This window comes from Amblyomma americanum, chromosome 8 (assembly GCF_052857255.1).
Source record: "Amblyomma americanum isolate KBUSLIRL-KWMA chromosome 8, ASM5285725v1, whole genome shotgun sequence".
NCBI lineage: Eukaryota > Metazoa > Arthropoda > Arachnida > Ixodida > Ixodidae > Amblyomma > Amblyomma americanum.
In genome coordinates, this window is record NC_135504.1 from 23,630,392 (window position 1) to 23,647,337 (window position 16,946).

Here is a 16,946-nt window from a genome sequence, read left to right on the forward strand (position 1 = left end):
AGATTTATAGGGTTTTTCTCCTATCGGGTATGCAAGCGCCAGTAGCGCTAGTGACCTGACCACGGACGTGCACCTTTTTTTTTTTCAGGCACTCGCGAAAACTGCCCACTTTCGTATTTGCTACGTCCTCCATTGTGTCTACGCCTTTTGCACACACGTAACGAGCCTTATCGGACAATTAGCGTGTGCCCGTTATGCAGGGACAGACCAACCCTACACTCTAAACACAAATACACCTATACGGGAGTAATGAGGAAGTAACCTGCCCTCTAGCGCACTCTCTCTCATAAAAGAGGATTAGGCTAGAGTACAGCTTACTCTCTTTTTAGTCTTTTCTGTCGAGAGTGCACATCGCACTACATGGGGCTGCCAGAATATAAAGGCAGCTTACAAAATATAGAATGCTACAATGGAGCAATGGCAGGCAGCGCTGACTATAGGTAGAGCCTTGAAAAGCAGCGAGCGCTGGTTGACCGGGTCAAGATCGCCGCAGCAGCCGCAGGGGCCCTGTACAATTGGCTCCACCCATATTTGAATTTCGATGGAGGAGTAATGGTAGAGGCCCGTGTACTGCGCGATGTCAGTGCACGTTAAGCAACCGCAGGTGGTCGAAATTTATCCGGAGCCCTTCACTACGGCGTCCCTCGTAGCCTGAGTCGCTTTGGGGCGTTAAACCCCCATAAGCCATAAACCATATTTGACCGAAATCTCCGAGAGGAATAAAAGTTTCTCTCTCTCTTTCTCTCTACACCCGCTCACAGTGTTGATCCAACTGCCCATCGGTCCGTGCCCGAAACCCCTGCCGGTACCAATTCAAAGAGTTAAACATCGCTGATAACGCATAGCATCCAACCATTCCCCACTGAAAATTCATCCTAGCATGCGTCCAATTCTACAAGCGCAGAACATGACGTTTTGATGATTTATATCCCTCGCTCTTGGCTGAAGTTTGTTGTCGACTTCCCATCGCGGTGGCTCATTGTTTTGGCATCCGGCTGCGGATTCCAAGGTAACGGGTTCGATCCCTGCTGCAGCGACCGTGTTTAGATGAAGGCGAAAAAAAAATCACGTGTGCTGCGCGATGTTAGTACACTCTGAGGAATCCCAGGTGGGCAAAATTAGCCCGGAGGCCTCCACTACAGTGTCTCTCACAGCCAAAGTGTCGCTTTGGAATGCTAGACCGCACGAGATACTATACTTTAGATTTTAACACCGCTTTCCCGCATTTAGTTTTTTTTTTAGCATCGATCTATCCTCGCGGAAACGTCGGCAGTGAGTTGTTTGCAGCAAAGAGGGAAGGAATTTTGTCTGATGACCGTGCACTATGTACAGACCACGCCCTCCTTGCCTGGAGTGTAACGCGGGGACAACAAGGTTGCGGCAATGCTTGTATGTAGCAGCATTTTTAAATAAAGTGGGATTTACCGTACTTTCCTTACGTGGGTCCTATTTTTGATTGCTCCCCGTTCTTGTTTGCACTCCCGTCAGGTGGCGTTATTCATATGTTTATGGTAACCGGACCCGCCACGGTGGCTCACTGGTTAAAGCGCTCGACTACTGATCCGGAGTTCCCGGGTTCGAACCCGACCGCGGCGGCTGCGTTTTTATGGAGGAAAAACGCTAAGGCGCCCGTGTGCTGTGCGATGTCAGTGCACGTTAAAGATCCCCACGTGGTCGAAATTATTTCGGAGCCCTCCACTACGGCACTTCTCTCTTCCTTTCTTGTTTCCCTCCCTCCTTTATCCCTTCCCTTAGGGCGCGGTTCAGGTGTCCAACGATATATGAGACAGATACTGCGCCATTTCCTTTCCCAAAAACCAATTATTATTATTATTATAAGGTGGATGGATGGATGGATGGATGGATGGATGGATAAGGCTGAAGCTTTTAAATTGGGCGGTGGTTCAAGCCACCTGGCCATGACTTGTGAAATTTTACTCTTGTCTTGATTTTAGCCACCAATCAGATAACCTTCGCTTGGTTACTTCTACCCGCTTAAAATCTACTTTCCCTTCACTGTCCTTAAATCCCAATGATTTGGATAAATCAGCCCCGCTGTAAATCACCCTTCTGTAAAGAAAGGTGATTTTGAATGTTCAGCGCCACACGGATGGTGGTGGAAGTTATGCAAACTAGAACAGTTTGTCCGCATTTCTTGGGCCTGTCGTCGTGATCACGTTTGACGCGGAGTCGACAAAAGGCGCCTCGAAACGCCTCGAAACGGCCGTGCAGAAACTCGGGGCAGGGGTGCAACGCGCAAGAGAATTGCCGAAGCCCGCAAGCGTCAAGAGGCTGCACCACGGTCACTGTCCCCCAAGCGTTCGAAAAAAATTGGCGGTGGTTTATCTCTGTATAAACCTGGAGTTACGCGATAGCTATAGCTGACCGAGTGGAACTTGGTCACGTGAACAACCACGTGACGAACCAGCCACGGCGCCGCGCCACCGGCAGCTGCCCCGCACCACGTGACGAACCACGTGACAGCGTGGCGGCGCCGCCACGCCGAAGGCTCGAAATGCTACCGCAATGTAGCTATCGCTACAAAAGCAACGCCAAGCAGAAGCCGGTGAACTCAAACGTCAGGACCCCGAGGTGCCACAGCGAGAGGCAGCAACCACCCAATGAAGAAGCCAAGATGCAGCAGTTCGAGAACAGTGCGACGAAGCTGCACGCCAGTGATTCGCACCTGAAGGCAGAATCATTCCATTGCATTGACATCTAGATAGAATAATTTCATCAAAAACGCTAAGGCGCCCGTGTGCTGTGCGATGTCAGTGCACGTTAAAGATCCCCAGGTGGTCGAAATTATTACGGAGCCCTCCACTACGGCACCTCTTCTTCCTTTCTTCTTTCACTCCCTCCTTTATCCCTTCCCTTACGGCGCGGTTCAGGTGTCCAACGATGTAGGACACAGATACCGCGCCATTTCCTTTCCCCCGAAACCAATTATTATTATTATTATCGCAGTTCCATTCTGCACGTAATCATTGTCGCATTCCACTGAACGCTTTATTTACTCGCTACCGCTTTGAATAGCCGGCATTGATTTTTTTTTTCCTTTTGAAGCTCATGCGCAGATAGGCGGCAAAACCCGCGCTCTGCTTGCTGACAGGAAACGCACGCATCGGGCATACTGTACAGAGCTTATCGGCAGAGGTCCAATGATAAGGATGACTGCAGAGCGATATAACCATCTATACTGCTGCTCGATCCACAATGCAGAGCGACATAAGAAAATGCCCTTTCGAAATTAATACCTTTTGGGACCGATGTGTGGCCGTATCCGCGCGCAGATGATCCCTCGAAGGAATCGGTCCGCAGTCTTTCCCAACCGCGCTAAGTAAATGCCAGTATAAAAACCTCAGGCGGAAATTATGTACGAGACTTCTTGCAACTGCTTTGACACTTGGAAAAAGAAATGTGTTTTTTTTATGTTTCCCAGTAAAACACAGGTATGCCCTGCCATGCTTGCATGGTTTATGGATTTCTACCTTCCAAAACAAAAAAAAAGTTTTGAGAAAGTAAGCACACGTACACGTTTCTCCAACGTGAAAGAGAACAAAGTCTGAGGATTGAATTGATGATTTTTTCATTATTATGCAGGACTAGCAAACTTCCCCCCGTCACCGAACTATTTTTTGTGTTTTCGTTTAATATCCGAAGTCGTTTTCAACTCCAGTAGAGATATAACAAAAACAATTCGTCCTTTTCTGCAAACTGGCTGTTTTCTTTCATAACCATTTTATTTATCGTACACCTCAAATGCCCCTAACATTTCTATTACCTCTAATATACCAATATAAATTCCAAGGTGCCTCTAACAGGGGTATATTGAAGTGACAGGTACCATAGTGGAAATGTGTGGGTTGATGTCAGCAACAATATCCCGACACAGACTTTTAGTGTATTTCGCTGTAACTAGAATTGCAAGAGTGGAAGCCAAGTATTAAGGACACAAGAAAAATTAAATAGAAAACACACTTACTCCATTACAGCTCACATCGATTTCTAGAAAAAAAGACACGCATATACATTCACGCAACGCAGAAATAAAGAACAATCGCGTAAACTGTTCACAAGAATCCCGCAACGCGTAGACATAGTTATTATTTTCTTGATGTTTCTTTTGCGAAGGTTTGTGCGGAAGTTTTGCGATTCACACAGAAAGCGGGATAATTTAAAAACACCCTGCCACTGCAAGTCATTCGGTAACTCATATGCTGCCTGGAAAGGACCGAGGCGTCTGCGACCGCGGCGACACTTAGCTCGCAACCAAATGCGCGAGACTCAGCTGCCCAATGGAAAGATCACTTGTTTTCCAATCCAATCTTAGGCGCCTTCTTAAGCTCACAGCAGTTGTATGGGTCGACAGGAGTCGACTAGACGCTTTCATTTACAATTTCCTTTTCATGATAGGGTTACATCCTAAGAAGGGTCAACTTTGGCCTGTGCCCATGTGCCCACTTTTGCAAAAAATTACATGCACCGCACCCGAGGAGCAACAATCATAGTTGTTTGTGTACGTGTAATTATGCATTATTATGCAGTATGGCAATGTTGCAAAAAAACTGTAAACATACCATGTACAGGAAAAATATTTGCAGCTGCTGAAGCAGATTCTGCTTCGCTGCAAGCGACTCAGGGATGTTTCCTACAGCGGCATCATGTGTTTCTAAATCTGACGCCCCCTCCCGCGTTATCAAGGGCGTGGTGTCAAGTGACCGCGGCTTGTCGTATTTCGGCGTCGCCTTGGACTCGTCAGAGCGCAAAGGTCGCGTAGCCTGCTATGGAAGTCTGGAACAACTCCAGTAATCGCTTGTTTGTACGAGTTTTCGGGCGTTGCTGCCAAAGGCCGTTCCACCCTAGTGCGTATAAAAACGTGGTCGTATACGAAAAGAAGCGTTGAATCATTTGCCGCGTAGCGCTTTTTGTCACTGGGTGGAAGAATTCCGTCGTGTCTACCGCCACTGGACGCGCATTTTCAGAGGTAAGAAACCATTGATACACAGCTTAGGCTCGAATTTAAGAAACCCAAGAAAACGGTTATTTTGAGGTGCTTCTTTAAAACAAACCAGCAATCCATATGACATCCCTGAAGATTATCCTAAACGCTGAATACTGTCGTAATTTCTAAACAGCTAAATTTCGAAACAGCTTTGGCTGTCATTTTGTTCGCGTTGCACTTATCGCAAAATTCAGAACCAGCAACAGTTCTTCTGAGAAATGAAAAGAATGCCACACCCTCCAGTATCATAAAAACTGCTTTTCCCAACATATTTCAAAAGGCGGAGTGAAAGGGTTAACTGCCGAAGATAAGAAAGCCATGCAGTGACATCTTTCTCCGAAAAAGCTGTATATTCCGCTGAAAAACAACCTAAAATTTAGACGGGTGAATTGTTACCCCGGCAGGTGACGAAATGATATTGGATTTTTGTATATAATTCATCGAAGTGCCTGAGTACACCAACGACGTTTCATTGTGTTGCGAACTTCATAAGATTGACTAATAGGTAACTGCACGAACTAATTATGTATACTTTCACAAATTTGGCGTTTCTTTACAAATATGTAGTTTAACAAAACCGGCAGCGCCAATATTGCATTATAGCGGAGGGTACAAAACTCCATAAAACATCTGCGCAATGTTGCGACAAATCACATGTTTCGGTAACAATTTCAGGTCGCTAATGGCACAGGAAAAAATTGAGCGTTTAAACAAATTTGTGCGGCATTAGTATGGTCTAACCTTCAATATGTGATCATTTCGAGAACAAACGCAATGCGGTTGCTGTAATTTGACCTTGATGGACCTCTTAGCGCCTGCGGCGCCCACATTCATACGTTTTCACCCACTTTTCTGGGCATCAGACGAATTTTCGCGCACTCCCCAAAAAGCGCAACATCTCGCGAAAGAGGCAGACGAGGAGCACGAAATGACATGTCCGATAGTTAGGACTTCTATCCCGAATTTTTGGCCAGTGTTCACAATGTGGTTAACAAATTTTTCGAAGGAGCTTCCTGTAATTATGGTCACTGCGAAGCCTTTTAGCTGACAACATCGATAAAAACCCTTACAAAAATACTCTATAGACAGTCTATAGACCTCTTATACACTCTATTGCCTTCCTATACATTTTCTTTTGTCTATTCATAGTCTATAGACTGTCTGTAAACGAAAGTCTACTAAAAGTGCATGGCCATAAATCTACAGATTGTCTATAGACTGTCTATAGGATTTGTATTGCCTATAGACTGTTATCTAAAGTTTGTCTATAAAGAGTCTATAGACTTTATAGATAGAAGTCTATGGACAGTCTATAGACTGTCTAAATAAGTTATTGTAAGGGAAGTGTCTTGCGCATGCGTGGCATAAGAGAATTTAGGCACTGGGCTTTATTTTTGCTTCAATGCGATGGTGTACGGCGGTGTAGATGACATTCAGCTACTCAGTAAATGTGGTGGTGGTCATGAGGGGGCCCAGGTCTTTCTAGAAGCGCTATAGTGAAGTTCGATAAGTCCGTGCGCAAGAAGCTGCTATACCCCCGCGCGCAAGCGTTAGAAATCCCTATAACGAAATTCCTGATTCAACGAAGTAATGCTTGAATGCATTTAGCTACGCCAAGGTTCGTCTCCCTGCTGTGGTGTAAGTCAATCCCGCAAACGCTCGCTGATTTTGATTTGATTTTGATAAGTGATAGAAGAAATGAAGCGAAGTCTCGCTTGGTGTAACATGCAGCAAGCAAGTTAATAATAATAATAATTGGTTTTGGGGGAAAGGAAATGGCGCAGTATCTGTCTCATACATCGTTGGACACCTGAACCGCGCCGTAAGGGAAGGGATAAAGGAGAGAGTGAAAGAAGAAAGGAAGAAAGAGGTGCCGTAGCGGAGGGCTCCGGAATAATTTCGACCACCTGGGGATCTTTAACGTGCACTGACATCGCACAGCACACGGGGGCCTTAGCGTTTTTCCTCCATAAAAACGCAGCCGCCGCGGTTGGGTGCGGACCCGGAACTCCGGATCAGTAGCCGAGCGCCCTAACCACTGAGCCACCACGGCGGGTCAGCAAGCAAGTTATGGTTGAGGTTTTCTTCACCAAGCAGTGGAATATTCGTGCTTCTAGCAACGATCAAAAGGGTAGCGCTTCCTGCGGGGAATACTGCTGCGCCTTCGACTGCTATATCAAACCCAAACTGCGCTTTAGGCGCCACCGGTGCGTGGTCGGTAATACCGAGTGCGACTGTACAAACAAACTCAATGCATTGTCATGACATTCGGGACCATTCATCCCACAAATTTTCCTATGACCGCAGGTTCCAAGTTACGTACCACATGCAAGTTGCAGAAAGAACTGCATTTGTTTACATGAATTTTGGGTGCGAACCAGGAATGCCAAAATAAATTTTTGCTTTCAGGTGCAAGATGAAGGCTGCTCTGGTGTCTCTCTTGTTCATTGCGGTGGTCGTTTTCAGGTAAGGACGAAGTGGCGACACCCAGGGTATGAAAGGGAACCGTATCCGAGGGAGGCTTTCAAGACTTGCTTTTTTACCTGTTAAAAGTGAAATAGAAAATTAACAAAAACAAACGAAACTTAATTTGCAAAGTGACCTCTTGTTCACTTTGCATGCTCCTCTCGTCAAGTACCGTTCCGGTCTTTCCCTTCCTTACCTCTACACATTTCTTTATCTCTCTCTCTCTCTCTGCCCTCTTTTAATCGCGTTCTTCTCTGTTATGTCTTTCAGTCCGCCCTCTCTTGCACGTCTCTTCCTATTTCCTCGCCATTTCCCTTCCTCTTGATTCCGTCGTTTCGTCCGTCGTACTGTTTAAAAGCAATGTGTAGCATATCAAAGGCGCAAACTATCAGGAGCCTGCACCATGACGATAAAAAAATGTGCCAGGGTTCCTTAACGTAGTCAAACCGAGCAGACGCGCGAAAGCACGTGTTTATCCCGGTTTTCTCATTGCTGGGTCGTCGGCACGTCTGGTGGCGATGTTATATTCGGGTTAAGCTGATCTGATATGTTTGCGTCGCAGATGGAAGCAGACGAAGACCACGATGCGCCTTGCACATCGTCGTCTGCATCATAGTGCTCTCGTGCAGTGGCCAGGGAAGCCGGTCTGTTCGCGCCGCCTCGGATTCGATACTTATTCGCGCCAATATTTATTTTATTTCTGCATGGGGCTGTCGCTATGCTAGGCTTGGCCAAGGTCGCCATCGAGGTCACTCTCCCATTGCTACAGCTGGCGCGACTCTCCTCCGAACAAACCCGAGCTCAGCTGAGTTACTCCGATGCTTCACGCAAGATTCCTGGCTGGGACCGTGTTAAGTAGTGCTTTCGCACTAAAATTCAGGGACGCTTGTGACCCACCTTAAGGGTATGACTCGATAGCGTTAATTAGTTCCTTCAGCGGCTTGGGTCTCCTTTCATATCACTTCTTAGACACAGGCACACTTCTTTTTTTAACCGTAAGACACACAAGGCCTCCCTTTAACCAAGTTGAATGAATGTTCCTTAGTGGCCGTTGTGAGAAAGAGAAAAAGTTTTTCAGGGATCGAGGGGCAGCGCACCCTGGCTTAATAATAATAATAATAATTGGTTCTTGGAGAAAGTAAATGGCGCAGTATCTACCTCATATATCGTTGGACACATGAACCGCGCCGTAAGGGAAGGGATAAAGGAGGGAGTGAAAGAAGAAAGGAAGAAGGAGGTGCCGTAGTGGAGGACTCCGGAATAATTTCGACCACCTGGGGATTTTTACGTGCACTGACATCGCACAGCACAGGGGCGCCTCAGCGTTTCGCCTCCATCAAAACGCAGCCGCCGCGGTCGGGTTCGAACCCGGGAACTCCGGATCAGTAGCCGAGCGCCCTAACCACTGAGCCACCGTGCCCTGTCTTGACCGTTTTTGTTTTCAGTGCAATTACTTTTCATCCTTCAGAGGCACTACGTTATGGTGATGGAATGACATCTCGACCCTGTAGACAAATGAGAAATCGGGTAGTGAAGTCAACTGTCTTTTACTGTGTGATCGTTATGGAGTGTGACATCAGACTCCAAACATGAATCTCTGCGATTGTTGCGACGTCCGAGTCCCATTCTACCGATAAAAAATTATCGTCCCACAGACACTGGGGTTGGCGTCGAACAGGAGTTCTAATGCTATCTCGTTAAAAATGACGATACAAATTAAAGAGCGGTACAAAAAAAATGGCAGTGGCTTAAATTGGCTCACCCTGGAACTCATCGAAAAGCAAGGACGCTTGCTAAGCGTCTGAGGCTCGTCCATGGCAGCTCCGCTACACGCTCTATATATGCCCACAAGACCACGTGACTATGACGTGTAATCACATGGTCTTACGACACCCCCATCGGACGTAATCACGTGGCTTCACATCACCCGATGGGATGTTCTTAAGGTCAAAGGCCAGTCCAAAGGTCGCCTAATGTCAAAGGTGAACTCAAGGTCAGAGGTCAACTAAAGGTAGGTCAAGGTCAGGGGTCAAGGGTTCGAGACCATAACTGTGCCACATATGGTCATACACGGCTAACGTGGTTGGGCTGAAGGTCGTTCAAGGTTACTCTCCGGCCTACGCGACAGCAGCTTTACCTAGCGTAGTGAAGCTTTTTGCTTCAAAAAGAAACGTGCCGGACATGCAAGGTACCGACTGCAAACTTACGTCTTGCCTACCTGTTTCTTTTTCTGCGCGTCCCTGTGTCTTTTAGTCATTTCTTTTTTATGTCAAGAGCGATGTGTCAAATAGGCAACCAAAGAACGCTAATTCAGTGTAAAAAGGAGCTGTGAGAAGCGAATCTTCATTTCTTCAGAAATGAACCATCTGGGATGGTAATGCATGCCAAAAAACGCGGAGCCCGACTCATCCATATGTATTCATGCCGCTTCATGCCAGGCGAGGTAAAAATACCTTTTCCTCTCCATTTCAGCGCCTCCGCCACCCTGCTTCCAGACTGCAGTCGGGTGACGTGCAACCCGGACACCTGCCCCGATGTAAACTGTGCATGCGGAAGTCACAAGGTCTTTTGCGGCTGCTGTGACATGTGCGACAAGGTGCGTAGTGTCGAACTCGAACACGTATACCAGACTGCGGGCGTTCCCCGCAACTCCCCTCAAAGCTCTTTAATCTTGATAGTTAGATAGCTATGATTAGAAATCCGGCCTCGACCAATCCACCTTTTAAGAGCGTTAGCTCTTACTCATCACGTTTCTCGATTTCTTCTGGGTTCTGCTACCACCTCCCATCGGCGTGAAATTTTCTATAGTCCGTTTCATACATCAGGTGCAACGCTGTCAAAGCTAACGTTCTTGTTTGCGCAGCCTGCATCCGCGACCAGAAAGTAGTGCGCTCCTTGTGGTGAGCCAAACGTGGTGAATGCTTTGCCTGCAGGCTTACTACATGACACATTTGTCATGAACTTGATCAAATGGACTCTTACTGCTGACGTCACGCTGTCGTTTTCTCGTGCCTTAGACCCCTCGGCCACAGAACAAGCGCGGAGTAACACGCCTCCCTTTATTTTGAACCAAGGAAAAGGAGCAGCGCAAAAGCATGCAACCACACACGAAGAAAGGACAAGACACAAGCGCTGTGTCGTGTGTGGTTGCATGCTTTTGCAGTGCTCCTTTTCCTTGGTTAAAAATGCACCAACTAGCCCAAAAAGAAGTGTTACTGAAGTCCCTTTATTTTCCCGTGCGGTACTACCGTACCTTTCACAGTGTTGCACCTGATGTATGGAACGGAGTACAAGTCCAAGGAATTCAAGATGGCGGCCACCATAGTAAATCGATGTAGCAACCCAAATGGTGACGGATTGGTGACGTCATTTATAAATCCAAGATGTCGCCCAATAATGGTAATATTGATGACGTCATTAATTTTCTCAATATGGCGGCCGACTTAAACTGCCACGTGACTATGACGTCACAATCCAAGATGGAGGCCAAATTCGGGTTCCAATGCAATATATACAAGTGAATGTTCGTGTCTTTAATAAATCACACCGGAAAATAAACGTACAAATTCATATTTCCATTGGTGTACCTCACTTTAATCTCATTCGTATCAATTCCAGTAAAGAAAACAGCTAACGCTCGCTACTTCGTCTTCCAGACGGTGGCGGCATCTTTTTCATGAGATGTGGCGTCTTCTGCAAAACTGGCTGAAAACAAACGCAAGTGGTCGACACAGGCCCGGTCCTGTTCCACGAGGCACCAACTGCGCCCACGAAGTGGCCCGTATGTGCTTGACAGCTGCCGCCACCTGTCGGTTGCGCACGCGCATTTGAAGTTGGTGGCTTGTTTTTAAGCAGCAGAGCTCCAGGATGCGAGGTACACATGCGCAGAGAGGCCATGTGAAGAAGGCGGATTGCTAGTTTTCGGAAGTTAGCAGTCGATGGCTCCTTGTGTGAAGTTCGACCTACAGTTAGCAGTCGGCCCTGCAACTCTTTTTTCCCTGTTTAAACTGTGTTTACGAGTCTATAGTATATAGATAAAAAAGACGATAGATTTTATTCATAAAAGTCTATGGATAGTCTATAGAGTGCCTAAAGAAATTTATGTAAGGGCAGGAAAAAGTGCGCTGTTGTGTTCGTATTCACTTTGTGTCCGTTCAGCCGAATGTGACCGAGGGGAGGAGGGTGAGGACCCCCACGCGGGCTGCATCTTTCAGTGAGCTCTTATCATCCAAAGATAGCTAGCGCTGACATTCCGCATTACCAGTTGCGCAATCCCCTTTAAATTCCCGAGCACCTGTGTTCCCCTGGCCGAGTCGTGGCCAACCCTCCGTAGTGGATACTGCTGACGTGGCTGCTGACGTGGCTGTGTGGTCGCTGGCGACGTAACCTAAACGAATGTTTGCATAGGATAGGATAAACGTTGTTTGCTCTAATTACAAGGTCATTAAGCGGTCCGACAGAGTTCTTCCATCTTCCTGATGGTGATATCTCCTGTCTGGCAGGGTTGGTGCCCCTATTCCAGGGCTCCACTGAGGGTGGCTGCTCGTCGGGCATGCTGTATGAGCACCCGTTGTATACACGGGTCCTCGCTCGAGAGCACCCTCTCCCACTGTTCCGCACTCGGGTTTTCTACTCTATGGAATGCTTTGTTTTTGCTGCATTTCCATGTAATGTGATAAAGGGTGGGCTTTTCGCCACACCATGGTCATGAGTCCCTATATTGCACAGGGAACATTTTGCTTAGTATGTTTAAGTATGTTTAAGTCTAGCAAGTTTAAGTTTGTTTATGTTTAAGTTTGTTTAAGTATGTTATGTTTGCATAGCTTTCTTTCCTCCATGCCCGCTTTGCAGTGCCCAGAGGAGCAGTGCAACACGTACTTCCTCGAACGGTGCTCCAGTGGCTACGAGTGCGTACTAGACGACCCGAACACCCACTTCGAGACCGGTGGAGTTGCGCACTGCAAACCCAAGCCAGCAACGGAGGAGGCGCACACGTCTTAAGACTGCGCTGCCTTGTTCATCAAACGGCCCAACGCGTGCCATGGGCACTGATATCAGCTTGAAGAGGCGCGCTGCACGTTTCGGCGTACACCCCGATGGAAGACAAGTTATTATACAAATAAAGTGGAAGACGATTTTTAAAGCATGTCTAGCAATGATAACAATATTCGGCTCCTCTCATTGTGTCCTGCGAACCCACAAGAATTCTTGTTTTTTTTTATTTTCTACTTTCCTTGTAGTAACATAAAAATCGAATTCACCCTCAATCAAACTCTACTGTGTCAATGTTATTCCGATACAACTCAAGAACACAGCGACTTTTAACTGTCAAAGGACCCACTTCCAGCCAATGGCGTTGGTCGATTCTAATGATTCTCATGACAATGCAGAGAGCGGCGCCCCAATGGACGGATTTCATCTATGTCACACTAGCAGGGTCATGGGAATCGGCCGACGCCATTGACTGGAAGGGGTCCTTTGACGGGGAAATATTATTTAAAGGAATAACAGCATAAAAGAACGACGCGTGTAAGGGGGAACAGCTGCCGAATATGAAGCTCGAGGATATCGGCTTGTTAAGAGCACGAGCGCTTTTTAGCACAACTGCCCTCAATGGAGGCCCTCCAGCCAACGGCGTCGAGCGATTCTCCCCGCTGACCGATTCACGCTACCTCCTACCTTTGGCCGATCCCTTTGGACCTGCTATAGTCGGTACAACTCAAGAACGCGGCGGGTTTTCCCCGTCAAAGCACCCCCTTCCAGCCAATGGCGCCGGCCGATTCTCATGACCCTGCTAGCGTGACAACGCAGTAAGCGGCGCAACAATGTAGAGAGGATTCTTTCTCCGACCATAGAGGGAAGGGATTCTCCCCTTTCATCTACCACTTCCTGCTTTGTCACACTAGCAGGGTCATGAGAATCGGCCGACGCCATTGGCTGGAAGGGGTCCTTTGACGGGGAAAAGTCGCTGCATTCTTGAGTTGTATCCGACTATATAGTGAAACTGTGAGACTACATTGATAGTGGTATTGACTATCAGTTAACCACAGTGGGGTTGACTAATATAGAATACGAATTTTTAGCCTCTTCTTTGCCCCGCCGCGGTGGCTCAGTGGTTAGGGCGCTCGACTACTGATCCGGAGTTCCCGGGTTCGAACCCGACCGCGGCGGCTGCGTTTTTATGGAGGAAAAACGCTAAGGCGCCCGTGTGCTGTGCGATGTCAGTGCACGTTAAAGATCCCCAGGTGGTCGAAATTATTCCGGAGCCCTCCACTACGGGACCCCATTCTTCCTTTCTTCTTTCACTCCCTCCTTTATCCCTTCCCTTACGGCGCGGTTCAGGTGTCCAACGATATATGAGACAGATACTGCGCCATTTCCTTTCCCCCCAAAACCAATTAATTAATTAAATTAGCCTCTTCTTTCGGGTGTCAGTGACAAATGTGCTTGGCGCATCTGTTCTTTGTTTTCTGAGACCTACCGCTGGGCGATTCGATCGTTTGACGATTGGGAGGTCGCGTTGGGAGGGTTTTAGGGCGCAGCTCTTAAGCACCGGTTCGTGCATTAAGCCGCGTCGCCACCGTCGGTGTAACCGAGCCAAATCATTAATAAATAATTAAAAATAAACATTACCGTGACTGGGAGTTAAACCGGCGGCGCAGTAAACAGATCAGTTTGGCTGGCCACTGCCCGAGGGCACTATAGGCTATCCCCACAGACGATGCCGCCTCGTGTTAAACTGTTGTTGTTGTTGTTAGCCTATCAAAAGATGGCGCATACCCACACTGGGGGATCGGCCAAGAATCGGGTGGCTATTCACCCGAACGCAGTTAATAAAAAGGAAAAGCACGTGGGAGCGCAACACCGGTGAATTCTTCCTCATGAAAAGAAAAGGGATGAGAGTTTTGATTTCAAAATTATAAGAATAATAATAAAGAGAGGGATTAAATAATAATGATTGAGTCAAAATGTAATAACTGATAGAAAAGAAAAGTTTGGAACACTTAGCAAGGCAGTCGGTGAGATTCTATCAGGAAATTTAGAACAGCGGTAAAAACAGATCTGTGGCTGAACCCACCCCGCCGCGGTGGCTCAGTGGTTAGGGCGCTCGACTACTGATCCGGAGTTCCCAGGTTCGAATCCGACCGCGGCGGCTGCGTTTTTATGGAGGAAAAACGCTTAGGCGCCCGTGTGCTGTGCAATGTCAGTGCACGTTAAAGATCCCCAGGTGGTCGAAATTATTCCGGAGCCCTCCACTACGGCACCTATTCTTCCTTTCTTTCACTCACTCCTTTATCCCTTCCCTTACGGCGCGGTTCAGGTGTCCAAAGATATATGAGACAGATACTGCGCCATTTCCTTTCCCCCCAAAACCAATTATTATTATTATTATTATTATTATTATTATTATTATTATTATTATTATTATTATTATTATTAACCCACTCCCGCGCTGTGGATTGCTCATCGTAGTCTAGCTCATCCAGTACTAATATCGAACTAATATCGTCGCCAGACGTGCCGACGACCCAGCAAAGCAAAACAATGAGGCTACAGAGCCTGAGACAGAGCTGGGCTGAAATTTCGCGTTAAAGAAAATCGTAATAGGCTTGAACATTTTTTGTTCTCTATTTCCAATGTTTTCTATTCATACGTGTGCCTTCGGGAATAATGTTTCTGTTGCGAGTGAGCGTTTGTCTTCTTCGTTCCTTCTCTGTCTTTCCTCTTCGTACGCTGTTATCTACCACGCATTGGCCTCGTGATCAATGCACTTCTTTTGCTTTCTTGCAGTACCGATATCACAGCTTTAAAGTAATATAGAACAACATAGACGGGCACAAATATACGTAAAAAAGCGACATGGCACAGAGCAATGTTTTTTTTTTATTTCTTCGGTCATTTGTGTCGTGCAATTTTACTCTGAAACTGTGATCTTGGTTTCGAAAAAAAAAAGAAAAAGATCGTCCATCACTTACGTATGACACGTTCTAGAAATCCACAATAACGTGCCTCACTTAGATGACGATCTTATCTGCGAGACAGAAATTACAGTTTTAAAGTAAAATACCGCAACCCAGACGACCAAAGCAAGACGAAAAGATTGACATGACAGGCTTATACAGCGGCTCGCGGCTGAAGGCTATTGGTTTATGGTTTATGGGGGTTTAACGTCCCAAAGCGACTCAGGCTATGAGGGACGCCGTAGTGAAAGGCTCCGGAAATTTCGACCACCTGGGGTTCTTTAACGTGCACTGACATCGCACAGTACACGAGCCTCTAGAATTTCGCCCTCATCGAAATTCGACCGCCGCGGCAGGGATCGAACCCGCGTCATTCGGGCCAGCAGCCGAGCGCCATAACCACTCAGCCACCGCGGCGGCTTGCTGAAGGCTACTGTGCTTCGCTTGAGGCGACCGGATTGGAAGTTCCCTTCAGCGACACTTCCAAAACCAGACAACCCCTTAGGCGAAATCAACAGCAGCGCGTCGAGTGACTGCCGCTTATTTTGGCGTAGCCTTGGACTCGTCAAGCAAATAGGTTGCGCCGCCTCCTACACATGTCTGGAACAAATCCAGAATTGGCATGTTTGCACGAGTCTTTTTGTCGGAGCTGCCAGAGGCCGCTTGTTCGAGACCTGCCCACTTATAAGTATGCTGCCGTGGTACAAGCAAAGACAGCTTCCAATTATTCGACGCATAGAATTTTCGTTTGCGTTTCCAAGCATTTCATAAACCTTCTCGCGTGCTTTCTGCAGCAAGGTGATTTTGCAACGGCAAAAATATTTTCATATCATTTATTGAACCTCTTTCCCACCCAACATTTTGTAAAACTAAGTTTAAGAAATTTCTTGGGTCACAACAGCAAGATATATCACTTCTCTCCAGAATATCAGCAATGCTAAATGCTGAAACTACGAAACAAATCCATTAGTTCAACTTAGGCCTAAATGGTCTGCGAAACAAGCGTTGCACCAGCTGTGAAAATATTGACCAACACAGAAATTTCGGCGAGTTGGTATAGATTTACATTGTCTCAACAGCGCACAGGGACGGGATGAAATGGCGACAACAGACAGGCGCTGATTATCAACAGATTTATTGCGAAAACAACACAAAGTATATATACAGTAAAAAAATTAAAGCGAACAAAGCCGTTCATGCTAATGATACACGGGAAGGGAGATATCCCGCTTCCTTGTCTGACAAGGCCACGGAAGGACTGCTTATGCAAACGAATGGCCACTAAAACAAGCGTCAACGCTAAAGCATCTTTTGCGAGGTCCCTCACTGAAATGAAAGCCTACCCCCCCCCCCCCCCCCCTCGAAAAAAAAAAACTGTGGCGAAGCTCGGCTATGCCAGGATATACGTAGCGTGAGCTACGCTGAGCCGCTGAGCAGCAATTTCGCTTTCCTTCTCCATGGCTATACCACACTGGCAAACGCCACGGTATATGTATACCCCCACTGATACCTCT

The 16,946-nt window shown here is 47.0% G+C and overlaps 2 protein-coding genes across 2 annotated transcripts in view; one reads left to right on the forward strand and one right to left on the reverse strand.

Annotated features, from left to right (window-relative positions):
- LOC144101118 (lysosomal alpha-mannosidase-like) overlaps positions 1-16,946 on the reverse strand; it is a 138,249-nt gene that overhangs the window by 40,093 nt on the left and 81,210 nt on the right. The window lies entirely within an intron of this gene.
- Positions 4,843-12,636, forward strand: LOC144101116 (uncharacterized). The gene is made up of 4 exons (XM_077634150.1): positions 4,843-4,987; positions 7,415-7,471; positions 9,944-10,067; positions 12,323-12,636. Exons 2-4 carry the CDS (start codon positions 7,422-7,424, stop codon positions 12,470-12,472), a joined length of 324 nt encoding a protein of 107 aa, XP_077490276.1. The 5' UTR covers positions 4,843-4,987; positions 7,415-7,421; the 3' UTR covers positions 12,473-12,636.